The following is a 17,384-nucleotide window of genomic DNA, read 5'->3' on the forward strand; positions in this document are numbered from 1 at the left end:
GAGACCCTGTCTCTAAATAAAATACAAAATGGGGCTAGGGATGTGGCTCAGTGTTCAAATGCCCTTGATTCAATCCCCGGTACCCAAAAGAAAACAAGAAAAAACAAAACCCCAATAATAGTGATGCTTAAATTGATGTAATTTTATCCTTTGACAGATACACGGTAGAGAGATTTTCCTTAATATTAGTGATAGGAGACAGACAGACATGACTGGTAGGAACATCACGATAAGGTAATAATTCTATAAACTGCCTACTGTGCTGACTTGCTCTCCTTTCTTAAAAAAAAAAAAAAAAAAAATTTACCTACAGTCCTGTCTAGCTTAAGTCCACAGGATATGTTACATTCCTTAGCAAACAATCTGTTACCTGAAAGAGAACATCAGACCTGAGAAGCCAATCAGTCTCTCCCTGAAGGGGGAGACTTTTGGGACCCTTACAGAGACTAGATCCCAGAACTCAGGGATTTAAGAGTAATTCCCCCTAACCATAAAATTGGTTAAGAACAGGTTCCGATTAGAGCCTGTTAGCACAGGCCAAAGCAAGACATAGTTGTCAAGGCAGTGGGGCTCCTGCTGTCAATCAAAAGCCAGGAGATGGAACTAGGTGAGATTCTCTGGAAACTTTCCTAGAACCCCGATAAAACTGAAGAGCAGGAGAGGCATGCAGTCCCTGTCCTGAGAATCCACTCTTTTCCTTGAGAGTGCCCCTTTTCCTGTCTAATAAACTCATGCCTATTACTGTGAGCCATGAATCTAAAATCTTTCTGACTTGATCACAATAATGGGGATTTGAAGGGGGACATTCAAGCTGTCTCAGTTTTGTGAAAGGCTCTTGTCCTAGAACAACACAACACAAACTGCATTAAACACTTCCACTTGGATATCACATTGACATTTAAAATTGAACATGTATAAAATAGAACTCCTGATTAAAACCACTCTTTTCCTTCCATTATGGTTCTATCCTGATTTCCTTTTCTTAGTGACTGCATTATTATTCACTTAGTTTCTAAAGCTGAAAATTTAGGATTTATTCTTGATTAATCTTTCTCTCACTCTATAATCCAATACAAATATATTAGTTTTGTGAGCTCTACTTCCAATAAATATTACAAATCCAACCACTTTTCACTATCATCTCTGTCCTGAACTTCTACTAACACATTTGCCTTCCAAGTTCTGTACCAGCAGTCTAATTTCCCACACAAAGCATGAGTAAATTCTTTAAAATAAAATAACTAATTCAGTTCATATATCTCCTCCAGTATAAAAGCTAATTCTAAAGTTTTCCCAAAGCACAAAACCAGAAGGAAATCACATATGGATTTGATAACAAACACCAAAACTTTCTTACAAGGAACTTTAAAAGCAACTATTATTTAACACTGTTTGGAGGGACCAGAAAAAATTAGACAACTGAAGCAGAATTCAGACTTGAAAAATAAGACATAAAGAATTACTAACAGATGATAAACCAAAAACAAATTAAAGACCTAAAACAACACTTAAAACTAAAGATAATGGAAAAAATAAATACAAACAATAAATAAATTGAAGATAGACTTTGACAAATTTAATCCCTAGGACAGCCAAAAAGTAAAAAGATAGAATAGAATAAAAGGTGGTCTCTAATTAATACACAAGAACCCTTTTTTTCACATAAACATCAAGTTAGAAAACATAATCAAAGAAAATATTCAATTTATGGCATGAATTGTTACTTTTTCTTATTGGGGTTGTATTGATATAGAATTGATACCCTTATGATACTGATTCTGATTGTGCAAAAACAGTATTACTCATGAAGACTTCACAGGAATAAACATTAAAAAATACTTTAAATCCAAATTCCATATGAAGAAAGCTTTAAGAATACAGATTAATTTTGTGTAAATATGATAACTACTATTATTGCACAGGCAAAATCAGTAACAAAGATCAATACTGCATCAATACAATTGCAACAGAAAAATTTAATTTTAATATTTGTAAAATAACCAAATGAATTCTAAAGTTCATTTAGAAAAATAATAGCTAAGAAAATTCCAAACAGGAATAACAATGAAGATGAACCACCATAAGTTATTCACAACTCTAAATTTATATGGTTAAGATATGGCATTGGTGAGTGAATACGCACATCAGTGGAATGAAACACAAAGCTTAGAAAGAAAGCAAAATACATATGGCAGTTCAGAATATGAAGGAGGTATTTCTAATCAGTGGATTAAAAAGTAAATTAGCCAATTAATACGGTACTTGGTATTGACTTGAAAGAAAAGTTATTTCATTCCTCTCACCTAAATGATTTCATTATAGAAAAATATAAATGTAAAAATAAAATTATGGAAATATAACAAGGTACCGTGTATTTTTTTTAGTTGTAGATGGACACGATATCTTTAATTTTATTTGTTTATTTTTGTATGGCGCTGAGGATAAACCCAGGGCGTCACACGTGCAAGGCAAGCACTTTATCACTGAGCTATAAACGCCAGCCTGGTACTATGTATTTTTAAAGTCAACACAAAACCTAGATTCCATAAAAGATCAGTAAACTGGAGTCAAATTAAAATGAAATAAATTATACTTAGAAAATAAGTGAAACAAAAACTGCAAAATGAGGGGCTAGAGTTGTGGCTTGGTGGTAGGGCACTTGCCTTCCAAGTGTGAGGCACTGGGTTCAATCCTAGCACCACATAAAAACAGAAAAAGGCATTGAGTCCATGCACAACTGAAAAAAAAAAAAAAAAACCTGCAAAATGAAAAGACAAACAAGAACAACTTGCAACTCATATTTCAAAAAAGAATAATTTCCTTTACATAAAAATTCTTTAGCAGTGATGGGTGCAGTGGCACACACCTGTAATCCAAACAGCTCGGGAGGCTAAGACAGGAGGATGGCGAGTTCAAAGCCAGCCTCAGCAAAATCGAGGCATTAAGCAACGCAGTAAGACCCTGTCTCTAAATAAAATACAAAAATAGAGTTGGGGATGTGGCTCAGTGGCCGAGTGCCCCTGAGTTCAATCCCTGGCAACCCTCCCCCCCCAAAAAAAAAATCTTCAGCAAGATGAGATGTAGCTCAGGGGTAGAACTCTTCCCCCACTTCCCCCCAAAAAACCCCAAACCATTCTTCGATAAGGAGCAAAACAGGTGGCATTATACTACCTGAATTCAAAATATACAGGTCAGTAGAACAGAACAGAGGCCAGAAAAAACAACAATATAATTAATATATAGGCAACTTTTCAACTACAGTGCTAAATGTAAGAACATCCACTATAGAAAGCACAGTCTTCATTAGATGGTGCTGGGCAAATTAGATGTCCACTCCAGAACAAAACTAATCCCTAATCTTTCACAAGTTACCCAAATCCACTCACAATAGATTAATGACTTAACTATAACACCTGAAACTAAAACTAAAATTGGAAGACAAAATAAGGGAAACTCTTCAAGACTTGGAATGGGTAAGGTAGGAGAGAGGTTGATCAATAAGTACAAAGTTATTGTTTGGTTTGAAGAATAACTTCTGGTGTTCTATGGCACAGCTGAATAAATATCATTTCCAACAATGCATCATCTCTCTCAAAGTTCGAGAGGAATTTGAATGTAATCACCCTAAAGAAATGGTAAAAAGATAAAAATGGATATCTAATTATCCTGAGTTAAGCATTACCCAATGTATGAATGAATGAATTAAAACACCATACTAAAGCCAGGCGTGGTAGCACACACCTGCAATCCCAGTGGCTCCAGGCTGAGGCAGGAGGATAGCAAGTTCAAAGCCAATCTCAGCAAAAAGCGAAGTGCTAAGCAACTGAGTGACAATCTGTCTCTAAATAGGGCTGGGGATGTGGCTCAGTGGTCCTGTAACCCTGAGTTCAATCCCTGGTACCAAAACAAAAACAACAACAACAACAACAACAAAAAAAAAAACCAACAACAAAGAAACAAACAAAAAACCCACCATACTGAGCCAGGAGAGGTGGTGCACCCCTATAATCCCAGCGGCTGGGGAGACTGGGGAAGGAGGATCCCAAGTTCAAAGCCAGCTTTGCCAAAATTGACGCTAAGTAACTCAGAGAGACCCTCTAAATAAAATACAAAACAGAGCTGGGGATGTGTCTCTAGTCAAATGACTGAATTCAATCTCCTGTTACCACCCCCACCCCCACCCCCCAGAACCCAAAATACCACACTGTGTTTCATAAATATTTGTAAACATTATGTCTCTAAAAAATTATTGGGAAAAAAATTCAGTAACCAGGGAAAACAAGAGTGGACTTCAGAAAGTGGCACAGTTTTAAAACAGATTAAAACTGTCGCCTTAAATTTAACACAAGAATCCTTAGTCTATACCCATGAGGATATTAACACAGTCGGAAACCTCAAGATAACTACTATCCAAATCAAAACAAATTCCCTCCATGCAGGAAATGAAAAAGTGCCCAATGCAGATAACAACTTTAAAAGACATAGCTGGGCACAGGGATGCAATGTACAAATGACCACTTATAAATTCCACTGTTTAAGTTAAAGACAATAGTTTACAATTTAAACTATTAATTCAAAATATTTAGTATTACAGAAATCAAATTATTAGAGATTTTTTTTTTGTCATACTGGAATTGAATTCAGAGGTACTCTACCACTGAGCTACATCCCTAGTACTTTTTTAAAAAAATTATGATAGCAGGAGATCTCAAGTGTAAAATTATCTTTTTATATATGGTAATAGCAATTAAAATTAGCTTTTGCACTCTAAAAACAAACTCAACTTTTATATTTCTAGGGTTCAATTTACTCAATGTTCACTTTTTAAGCCAAAAACTAAGTTCGTTAAACTTGGATTTAAAAAAAATTTACATATCCACAAATGATCAAAAACCAAGTGTTGATCAGATTTCAAACAGACATTTGGATATTTTAATACACACCTGTCCTTCCCTTGAAAATTTAAAGGGTGGTTTGTGTTTAATAACACTTGTTGCAAGTCTTAGGAGTCCTGTAAGCCCATCATCTTCTATATTACCATCTTGATGATCAAGGATCTCCCTACTACAAAAAAAAAAAAAAAGAACATAAGCAAATCAAGATACTTTGCCTTTATCTGTTCTTAATAATTGTCAATGTCACATAAAATTTTACCTTCGAATACAGTCAGCCAAATGTCTTGCCAAAGCATCTAAGTCAAGGAGTGTTGTCTTAATACAAAAAGAAAAATCAAAATTCAAATACAGATTCCAATGTTTAGTAGTACACACAGTACTAAAACAATGAAGAAAAATCACATCCTTATAGTAAATAGCTTGGTTATCCCAAATTTATTAATTATAAAATTTAGTATTCCTCTCTTACACATGTCAACAAAATTATAGTTTTAAGTGCAGTATTAATAGTCTTACAAAAAAGAATCAAATGAATGTTTGGCAATAAATTATGATAGTCACAGTAACCTACTGAGATGATAATACTTTAGTTTGTTGTTTTAGTAACAACTTTACCAAGATGTCATTCATAGCCATTAAGGTTTGTTTTTGATACCACCTTTACACTAGGCTCTAACAATAAACTAAAGCCTATAGTTAATTTTAAAAAGCTTTAATTTTCACTATAACTGGGGAACAAAAAATCATAACAGATTTTACCAAATAGAATTAAATTCAAGAGTATCTCAAAGAAACTAGATCTTTAGGAAAGAAAATAATTTGTTTAAGGATGCTTAGATTTGTACTTTAGCTCAATGAGCAAATCAAGGATTTAAGAAATAGATTTATCTGGTCTCAATATTTTAATTATCAATAAATAAAACTTGTTTAATATTAATTTTTATAATTATTTCTCATATGGAAAGTAGAAGAACTTAACATCCCAGTTGTAAACATCCTCACATTTCTCATTTATTTTGAATTAACAGATGTATTTTTAGTTTAACTAAATTTGTACAAAGGGGAAAAATCAAAAGTCTTCAGGTGGCAAATCTGCTTTTGAAAATTACTTGTTTGAATGGAAATGTCATTTAAGTCTAGTAAAAGAAAATCAGTAGTTGAGTCAAAATTGTCAGTTTTGTTACCTTAAAATAACTTGTTTTAATTAAAATGTTATTTTATATATGCAAGACTCCAAATCTACTTGTTATTAAAGAAAGTTGAGTAAGAAGGTAATAGAACAAAAAGGTTCAAATACAGTAGAAAAAATATGACAGTACCAAATAGTTAACACTTATTATAATTAAAGTTGTCTTTCCTTAAGTACAAAGACTAACAAAATCATCCACATCCCTATACATAATCCACATCTATTGACAACTTAATATATAATGTTCTGAACATACCTGACTAGCATCCTTTATATGTATGTTGTCAACTAGTTTGCATAACAACCAAAAATACTCTTTACATCCAGGTTTTAACATTGGTTCTTCCTCATAATCATCTATCTATTAAAAAAAAATTATTCTTTGTGAAAACATTTTAAAAATAGCTTAAATTATAATACATTTAAGAAACTACAGATTTCTGAAACAAATTAAATCCCAAAAGAAATTCAACAGTGTTAAAAATCTAAGAAAAAATGAGCTGTACGCTCCTAATTTCTATAAAATCAGATAATCAGAATAACTACAAGGCGTGGTGACACATGTTTGTAATCGCAGCATCTAGGAAGGTCAGAATAAACAGGTACCCTAAACAATATTACTAAGATCAAAACAGTTTAGAAAAATAGTCTCAAAGTACTTATACCTGGAAAAGACAAAATAATTTACATCCTACAACACCTATTTCTGAGATAATCAAAAATTTTATATTAGTGGGCTCTGGATTTATTAGGTTACAATAATAAATTGTTACACAAGGCTAGAATATACATTATGGCAAGAAAGTAAATTAAAAATTCAGAACACCCTGGGGATAAAAAAAAAAAAAGTGTGAATGAATAAAGAAGAAAGCTACATTTGTGACAGAAATTTCTATCATTTAACTTATTAACACAAAGCTCAGAACCAAGAACAAATGTCAACCCATGAGAGAGCCCAAAGAGCTAAAATTCAAATGCAGACTCTCTTACTAGTTGTAACATGGAGACGATGTGTCAAAATGCTGTCATTTTAAGAATAATATTACTACCATCTTCTACATAAAAACCACAAAGGATATAGTACAATAATAAACTTTGGGGAGAAGAAATTAGAGAAACAGAAATCTCCCCTGAATATAGTAAAATCTTACCCTGATAGGTTTGAGTGCTTGTGCATCAGGAAGAAATTTTAACAATGTTGAGGCAGCCAAGAGCAGAAAAGAACGATGGATTGAATCTCCTCCATCTAGGCCTGACAGAGATAACTTATACAAACCATTGCAAGATTCATGACGAACTGCAGTCTAAACAAAAAAGCCAGTTTCAGAGACAGTATAAGTTACTATTAAAAAACTAATGTTAATGTTAGCAGAAATAACTTAAATCTCTTCTTCAATAATGTTTCAAATATAATATCCTGATCACATATACATGCATATAATTAACAGATGATCAAATACAAGTATCCATGTGTCCAGTACTATAAAAATACATTTTTTTCTTAGAAATTCCTAACCATGCCCATAAGACCAGAAAACCAAATAAGAATAATGACAACAAATAGAAAAAGAGATTAAGGGCAGAATATTCATAACCCAGTTATTTACAAGGTAAATAAATAATGATACAACAGTTTCAGAACTAGAAACAATCTAGAAAAAAGAACATTAAATCATAACATTTCCCAGATCCCAAGGGAATGGCCAAATGTCATAATAGATACCTAAGACACAGCAAGAACAAGAATACACATGACTTTCAATCCATAGCTAACAGCAGTGGACAATGCTAACTAAAACAATATTTAACTTGTGCTGAGGTGGTAGAGCACATGCCTAGCATGTTTGAGGCATTGAGACTGATCCTCGGCACCACATATAAATAAATACATTAAATTATTTTATCTATCTACAACTAAAAATATATTTTAAAAAAAAGAAGTACAACTCCTGTGTTTATTTTAAAAACGTAACTCTGTAGTTAACTTCATTAATAAAAATGTTTCTATAATTTCAATATGGAATGCTATGTCAGTGAATACTGAGAAAAAGATATTAAAAATTATTGAGGTCTCCGTGTCAACATAAGAAGAAAAATATATTTGGTTTATTGACTTTTAGTTTCTCCTACCTCTATTAAACAGAAAAAGCAAACAAGTTTTCTAAAACATGAATTAACAAATAAATGCTCAAATTCTTTCCACCTTTTAGAAAAGGCAATTAAAAAAAAAAAAATCAAAAGCAAAGTAATCACTCAATAAACAAGTCTTTCAAAAAGGCAAATACAGCCAGGTGCAGTGGCACACACCTGTAATCACAGTGATTTGGAGGACTGAGGCAGGAGGACTGCAAGTTCAAAAAGCAGTTAGTGAGGCTGTAAGCAACTTAGCAAGACCCTGTCTTGAAATAAACATATAAAGGATTGAGGGTATAGCTCTGTGATAAAGTACCCCTGGTTTAATTCCCAGTATTCCGAAAAAAATAATAATAAAGGATGGATACTACAAATATATAATATTCACACTTTTTAAATGTTAACTAAATGTAGTGCATTGTTTAAAACATTCTATACCTTAAAGAATTAACTAGATAATATGATAGATATAGTTACATAATCACACATACTTGTTTCCAATAGCTCTTTTTAATTGTCAATGCTAATAATTGGAAAACTTGTGCAAAATATTAATCTCTAAATGTTACCGTAATTACCTCAGGAATAAGGAGGGTCAATTTCTTCAGCCAATCTTGTAAATGATCACTATCAGCAAGGCTGGATTTCACTAAAGAACAGCAATGAGCCCAACTAACCAAGAGCCACATTGAATAATGTGAAACTAAAAAAAAGGAAAAAATTATGACTACAAAGGTTTTTGATATAACAAAGATACATGTTTATTATTAAATATAAAACAATCTTGCACCTATTATTACCATCTTTATTCATTAAAAGTTAACTTTGTGGAACTCTTACCTTCATGCCTAGACCTGTGATCGGATTGGGCTTTCAAAACTCTGTAAAGTAAAAACATGTCACCACCACTAATTAAACTCAGCAATGAATTAAAAATGTCTTATCATATGTCCTTTAAGGCTTACAATTCCTCCCAAATAGAATAAATTCTAAAAGAATTATGTATTTTTAAATAATCATTATTAAAAATATTGTTAATAAGTAAAGCTCATAGAAGCAGAGTCAAGTCAGGTGGGGAGACGCACGTGTGTAATCCCAGCAACTCAGAGTCTAAAATAGGAACCTAAGATTGAGGCTCAGCAACAAAAGCCTGTCTCAAAAAAAAAAATAAAAAAAAAAAAAAAAGCCGGGTATGGACAGAGATTCAGGAGGCTGAGGGCGAAGGATCACAAGTTCAAAGCCTCAGCAATTTCCAGTTAGGTCCCCATGTATTAATTAGCAATTGCTTTACTTGGATTTCTATATTAAAATTTTCTACATTATTAAGAATCTCCAAAGTAGTCCAAATAAATAGGATATCAATATTTATATTTTCATACATATTTCCATCTCTGTCCTCTGTGAATATAGGAGCAATGATATACCAGTAACAATGAATACATTAAGGACTCACATTTTTAAGGTTCCCTACTAACTGGCACTAGGACTTCTTTTTAAAATGGCTGACTTCAGGACTAAGACAGAGAAGCTACAAAATAAGCCTAGAAAGTATTGTACTGACATTAAAAAAACAAAAAGGAAACCCCTACCCCCACCCTAAACCATAAGGCTATGCCAAAGGTCACATGAACAAGCTCAGAGAGGCTTCCATAAGCCAACTCTGACACACTTTGAGCAAAGGGAATAATGACAGTAATGAACTATACATACTGAAGGTGGTAGGGGAGATGAATCCAAATTGATATTGATTATAAAGAGAGAAAGCTTTTTCCTCACAATAGGATGTCAATTAATAAACACGAAATTAACAAAAAAAAAAATCAATAAAAGCTAAAACCAATGCATCAAAGTTTCACAAGAAGCAAGAAATTTGTAGTTTCAAATGTTTTCCCACAGACTGATTTTTAGCAAAAGAAAAAAAGTCAAACATTATAGTAGAGTAACCTGAAGGAAACCAGATTAAATTATCAGAATTAATATCATCAATAATGGGAAAAATATAAACATCAGGATGAACTGGGAAAGATATAATATTACTTAAAGGGTTTTTCTGTTATAAGTGTGTAATCATGAGAAATAATCAAGACAACCCAGACTGAAAATGCTCTATTAAAAAAAATATCTGGGCCAGGCCTGGTATCTGTGATTCCAACAGCTCCAGAGGTTAAGGCAGGAGGATCCAAGTTCAAAGCCAGCTTCAGCAATTTAGCCAGGCCCTTACAAGTTGGTAAGACTGTCTCAAAATTAAAAAACAAAACAAAACAACAGGTGGAAGCTGGGTTCAAATACCTAGTACACCCCCCCACACACACACAATAAAAGCCTGTATTCTTCATGAAATAAAGATGAAGAAAGTATCTGATTAAATGAAAAGGAAGAAATATGACAACTATGGGGCTGGGATTGCGGCTCAAGAGGTAGAGCGTTCCCCTAGCACACATGAGGCACTGGGTTCGATCCTCAGTACCACATAAAAATGAAGATAAATGTCCACCTATAACTAAAAAATAAATATTAGAAAAAGAAAAAGAAATATGACAACTAAAGCAGGGAAAATAGTTTCAATCTTAGGAGAAAAACAAAGTGTTTTTACATAATCTTAGTCATGATGTCTGCAACTTACTTTCAAAAAATTCAGAAAAATATGCAAACATAAACAGAAAGTACCTATTTATGAATAAATGATAACTCCTGGCAAAAGGTGGACAACCTATGCCAATCTAGGTGAAAAGTATCACAGTTCATTAAAAAGCCCTAACAATTTTCCTTTACTTTTAAATTTTCTGAAATGGAAGGATAAACATTATATTCTTAATACAAATGCATACATAAAAAACTTATGAAAAATGCGTACCTAGGTGCCAGATTATCATATGTATAAGCAACAGACATGAGTCGCTGAATCAAACTGGTTCCTTGGACAAGAACAAGAAATACCTTCAAAACAAAAACATTTCAGATCAATCTTTAAATATGGTCAAACAAAAAACATATTCATAACTCAAGATTCCAAATTACTTTGATATTTATCTACAGCAATACAAAAAATATCCAGAGAATTATTTGAAACTACCATAAAAATATCAAATGTTAGAAAACCAGAATTTTATAACCACACTTATGAGCAGTAACTACAAACGAACATACTGAAAATTTAGAAGTAGGAGGTAAAAATATTCTTTACATTTAATCCATAGATTTTCCAATATCACACAACAAGGTAAAAAGAAAAAAAAAAATACTATATAGTTCAAACGTTAGGGGGTTTTGCAGCAATGACAGAGGACAGTTTAAGTAAAAATTATTTTTTTAAAGTTTATGTACAAGAAAATATAGAGAGAAATTCAAGCAGTGCCAGATTCCTCAACCATCCTGAAATAAATATTTTTAAAAAGCAATATAACATATTATGGATAGATTCAAAATCCTGAGGGTCAACATTTACTTTGTTAATTTTCAAAGCACATAATCCTGATAGTTAATTTCTAAGTTCTAGTTATTTACATGTTTATTGGGAAAAACTAATTTACTAATTTAACAAAGAAGTACTAAATCCTTTCTGTAGGTCAGAACTTATTCTGGGAACCGTTTTAGTTCAGTGGTGTACTCAACTGCAGAGAGCACTAAAACAACAGTAAATGCAATGTGCTAAACCAGCCAAAAGGAAAATAAAAATAGCTGTGAATGTGGCTTTGTGGTCAAGTACTCCTGGGTTCAAATCCCATCTCTGGGAAAACCAAGAAAGTTTCCACAGCCAGACATAGTGGCACAATCCTGTCATCTGTCAGGGATTTGAGAGGATGAGAAAGCAGGATCACAAGTACAAAGCCAAATCAAAAAGGGCTGGGACATAGTCTGAGGTTTTCTGATTTTTGTCCCCCCCATCCAACCCATTGCCCAGTACTAGGGATTGAATCCATGGGCGCTCTACATCCCCAGTTCTTTTTATATTTTCATTTTGAGACAGGGTTTTGCTAAATACCCAGGTTGGCCTTGAAATTTCCATCCTCCTGTCTCAGCCTCCCTAGTCACTGGCATCACAAGTGTGCACCATCATAACTGGCTTAGTCTGAGATGTGAAAGCAACTTTCTAAAAGGACAGTAAGGAAACCATTTGGAAGTATGGCAGTACATTGTTAAATGGATTAAGTGTTCTTCCTTACTACCTATGGTACATCAAAATTAGATGAGTTAGTCTCCAGAATTAATACAAGAAAGAAATTTTACCTCTAAAGAGTTTTTATATACATACTAAGCTATGATTATTTTAGCAAATAAGTTAATACAAAGAATACATATTATGCATCTTTTCTAAACTATAAAAAGAATACTGGTATATGTATAGGAAAAAACCTCTGTAAAGCAATATATAAAGATATTAATGATAATCACTTGACACTTAGGGAAGGTTCAGTTGAATATTCTGATTTATTTCAAGCAAGCACCCAGATGCATATATTTTAAAAACAAAGCAATGAAAAACTCCATCCATGTGTACATATTAATCTAGAGTTACATATATTTATATTATTCAAATCTCAAAGGGAAATTACAAAAACGGATCAACAAACATTGCAATTAAGTGAGGAGCTGGGCGCAGTGGCACATGCCTATAATCCCAGTGACTCAGGAGGCTGAGGCAGGAGAATTGCAAATTTGAGACCAACCTCAGTAATTTAGTGAGACCCTGTCTAAAAATAAAAAGAGCTGTGAATGTGGCTTTGTGGTCAAGTATCCCTGTGTTCAAATCCCTGGTACCCAAAAGAGGAAATTAAGTGAGTTGACTGTTGGAAAGGATCATAATCAATTTAAACATTTATATTATAATCTGAAAAGTTTGTCCTTGGAAAACACATTACCAAAAATATAACAATGAAAAGTTACTATTAAGTAATGGTTTCCAACATATAACACTGTGTGATGTATAAGTTTACACTGCACTTCCAATGTTTAATTTTATTTGATATAAATGATCTATAATACTGGCAGAGATCACTTTTCCTGTTTAATCCCTAATATTGCAAAAGAGAAATATGCTTCATGTTTCCATTTATATCAGTAGTTTCCAAATCTTATGTTCACCAAAATATTCATCTATCTATAACAATTCATTTACTCTTATGTTTCTTAGAAAGGTAGGAAGTGAGCTACTATTAAAGGTACCGAATGAGAAAGATATTACTGAAAACTAATCTTAAATTCTCCCCACTTCCCAGTTCATTGATAGAGATGCTGGAAGTGAGAAAATCTGATAGATGAGCAGTAACAACAGTCAAAAAGAACTGCTATATATGCTGATTATTAAACTATTTTCTCTCTACTTAAAATTCACCTCTAATATACCTTCTCTACAATAGTAACATATTTACATAATTTACTTTACAGTACTAGGGGTAGTACATCAGAACCCAAACTCTTCCTTTGCCACTTGGCTTCCTTTCAGGTTCTGCCAACCCAGGAAACTAGACAGAATGCTTCCTTTTTCCCCCGCCTCCTGTCAGCATTGTTCCAAAAGTATTTTATCTAGAAGAGGCAGCTGGTTTTAGGCTACAGATTTTTTAAGCACTCCTATAATCAGCTTTTATTCAGTTTCCTCTGAGAATCCAGCTACTGCTGAGAGACCCACTTTCTTAGAGGCTAAAACCCCAGTTAAACATGATCCTTTCTATAAGCTTCTAATTCTTTCATAACCCGAACACATTTTATCTCAATTTTTAGGGATGGTGAATGGGTTCCTCACCACTCCCTTTTTCTTTTCACACTCCAACATGGACCTATAAAATCATCTTCCGCTTTTCAATTTCCAATGCCAAAATACCTAATATGGTTTCTGTTTTCCTGAATGGAGCCTGACATACTTGGTATGTAAATTACTGAATATAATAATGTTCAAATAATGAATATAACTCTACAGATAGATAACGTTAAGACAGCACATCATGCTTTCATTTTGGAAAATGAACTGAAAAGAATTATTACTTCATCATCACTACCACTTTAAAACCATGATATCACCTTAGCTAACATTTCTTAGCTGAATGTGTATTTCTTTGCTTTGTAAAAAACACAAACACACACAGTCCCTCAGAACGTGTTAGATTTAAAACTACAATTTACTGTTAAGTTCTCTACTTTACCTCTGTCAATCGTGGTATATGAAGGCCCTTGGCATGATCACCAGCAGCCTTCCTTGATTTACCAGGCCATGTTCTTTTCCGATGGCTTTCTGCTATACCAGACCAGGCAAAGACATCATGATAAGCTAAATCCAAATCAGAGGTATCTACTGCAAACTGGCATATTAACTTCAGCAAACAAGCAAGACAATCTAGCTGCCACTGTGGATGAGAAAAAAAAAAGTTATTCCCCTATTGTCATTAATATAACATGGTCAGAATAAAAATTTTGAAATTTTTAAAAGATCAGGGAATAAAAATAAGTATAGCTAGTACTTAATGTACAATCTTGCTGCTCAAATATTATGGTAACAATCTAATCATACAAAAATGAAAACAAGGGCTGGGATATAGCTCAGTTGGTAGAGTGCTTGCCTCTCATGCACCAGGCCCTGGGTTCAATCCCCAGCGCGCGCGCGCGCGCGCACACACACACACACACACACACACACAAATTGGGGTCTGGGGCTGTGGCTCAGTGGTAGAGTGAAATTGTCAGGTCAACTGTTTTGTAAATTTAGGGTCATTCTTTTTACTTTATCAACTCATTTCCCTTTTAAAATGAAATTAGTTGAGTTATGCTTACTAATAAAAAAATTTTCTTCTTTATAACTCAACTAATTTCATTTTAAAAGGGAAATGAGTTGATAAAGTAAAAAGAATGACCCTAAATTTACAAGTATACCATAATACTAAGAGACATGTATTATAAGTAGGAAAAAACAGTTGACCTAACACCAGTTGGTAATTCAAGCATGCTTTGTAACTCAGGCATTTTAAGCATTGTTAAGGGTAACATGTGTCACATAGGTAAGTAAAATGTTCTTTATTGAAGCTTCATAAAAGTATTCACAATTTCAAAGAAAACAGAGAAACTATTAACATAGGTTTTTCATGTAAATTTTACTAAGAACATAAAATAGCTTATAAACTAAATTCCTATAGATGAATCATTACTCATTAATAATTTTAGTGTAATTGTTCTACAGTTTCAAAGAACCAAAATCCACCTCCTCATTCTCAGATATTCCTGGAACAACAAAAAAATTACTACCAATAAAATGCAACAAAAATAAATTTCAAATATTAAGCATAGCACTATAGTAATTAATTGCTATAGATGTGGATATTTTCAAAAGGAAAATACCTGAAGCAAAATATGTAAAAGAAAAGTTGAAAATAGTGGCAAGATTAACAAAAGCTTGGTAGATAACAATGCTCTCCAAATATATTTTCTCTCATCGTGGGCATAGTAATATCTGAAATGAAATCATTACTTTATAAATTGTATGTTCCAAGGTAAATCTATAAATCAAGTACTAATAAATTAATACTTGAATGGAATATATGAGGATACTAATCCACTTTACATTTAATTCAAGATTGGACTGTGCAGTCTTCTTTATTTTGCAGTGTTTGGGGTGGAACCTCTCTCCAACTCTCTAGGTAAGTGCTATACCATTGAGCTTTATCCCCAGCACATCTGCATAATTTTAGATATCAATATGAAGTTGGGTTTTATGGTTGTTTTTTGTTTGTTTCTTTATATAGTACAAGGGATTAAGCCCAAAGCATTCTACCACTAAGTTATATCCCAAACCCTTTTAATTCTTTTTGAGATAGGGTCTCACTAAATTATTCAGATTTACCTCAAACTTGCAATCCTTATGCTTCAGCCTCCCAAACTAGTGAGATTAGAGAGGTTCACCACCATGCCTGGCTCATTATGAAGGTTTTACTATTCCGTAAGGAACATTATTTTATTGTATATTTTATTATAGATCAGTACTTCTTCAAATTAGTAGTGATAAAGTACCATTTTTCTGTTATGAAGACTGATACTTTTGTTGAATATTATAAAAAATATTGCAGCAATGTCCAAGTGTTACAAAAATTTCAAAGGCTTCTTTCAGCTTCTGTATCTATCCCCCAGCATACCAAAATTCTTTTGAATATTACTGCTATAAAAGAAGAAATGTTGGGCTAAGGTTGTGGCTCAGTGGTAGCGCACTTGCCTACCATGTGTGAGGCACTGGGTTCGATTCTCAGCACCACATACAAATAAATAAAATAAAGGTCTATCAACAAGTAAAAAATATTAATAAAAAGAAGAAAAAGAAGAAGAAATGTCAAAACAAAATAGAATGAAAAAAAGATGTAAAACAATGTGAAAAAGTAACAAAACTTTTGTCTACATAAATCCATATTAAGTACTAATATATAACTTAAACAATCTAAAAGAAAAACGATTATAAACCTGTCATAATTCAGAGTAATTTTACCCCTGAAGAATTTTTAACACAACTGATACAAAGAAATTGTATCCCACAGATTATTAAATTCTATATTTTAAAATTTACTACATGCCATGCTTTCTTTAATAACAATGAAGTATGTATAAAAGTTACCCTTTGCTAATGGAAATGGAAGTATTTCAAATGAGATTAACTACTTAAATTAGTTAAAACACTAAATTTTTCACTTACCACAGTCCATGATTCCTGTTCTTTAGGCTCCAAAATTCCAGAATTAAAAATTTCTAGTAACTGTTGAAGGCCTCCAGCAGCAACAAACTATAAGCAATTGTGAGGATAATGATAAGAGAAAACCATATATATATATCGTAAAAGTAACCTACTTGTTGATCCACCAATAATATTTGGCAAATATTATGTCTTTCATTTAGAAAATTACTTTCATTTAAATACAAAATAAATTCTATATAAAATAAAATTTATTTTCAATAATTTTTTTAAAAAATATTTTTGTGTCTGGCATGGTGATGCACACCTGTAAATCTAGCAACTCAGGAGGCTGAGGGGGAGGAGGATCACAAGTTCAAAGCCAGCCTCAGCAACATAGTGAGGCCCTAAACAACTTAATCCCAGGCACTAGGATGTCTTAACACAGAATTTCAATGGGGTGGGGGGGTATTTGAGCTAAAAATAGGAGTTTCAATCTCAACTGATATTATTATAAATTTAAACTATG

General features: G+C 32.9%; 1 protein-coding gene across 4 annotated transcripts in view; it reads right to left on the reverse strand.

Moving 5' to 3' along the window:
• Usp34 (ubiquitin specific peptidase 34) overlaps positions 1-17,384 on the reverse strand; it is a 217,367-nt gene that overhangs the window by 71,205 nt on the left and 128,778 nt on the right. For all 4 annotated transcript variants that reach the window (XR_011704346.1, XM_071601613.1, XM_071601614.1 and 1 more), the window contains 9 exons: positions 16,880-16,966; positions 14,355-14,555; positions 11,072-11,154; positions 9,058-9,098; positions 8,796-8,920; positions 7,236-7,388; positions 6,341-6,445; positions 5,155-5,210; positions 4,944-5,064 (listed from right to left, as the gene is read on the reverse strand). Coding sequence is in view for 3 of the 4 variants with exons in the window: in XM_071601613.1 (XP_071457714.1) it covers positions 4,944-5,064; positions 5,155-5,210; positions 6,341-6,445; positions 7,236-7,388; positions 8,796-8,920; positions 9,058-9,098; positions 11,072-11,154; positions 14,355-14,555; positions 16,880-16,966 (972 nt within the window). In the remaining variant the exon portion in view is untranslated. The remainder of the gene's footprint in view (positions 1-4,943; positions 5,065-5,154; positions 5,211-6,340; positions 6,446-7,235; positions 7,389-8,795; positions 8,921-9,057; positions 9,099-11,071; positions 11,155-14,354; positions 14,556-16,879; positions 16,967-17,384) is intronic.

Source organism: Marmota flaviventris, chromosome 14 (assembly GCF_047511675.1).
Source record: "Marmota flaviventris isolate mMarFla1 chromosome 14, mMarFla1.hap1, whole genome shotgun sequence".
NCBI classification, from domain to species: Eukaryota; Metazoa; Chordata; class Mammalia; order Rodentia; family Sciuridae; genus Marmota; species Marmota flaviventris.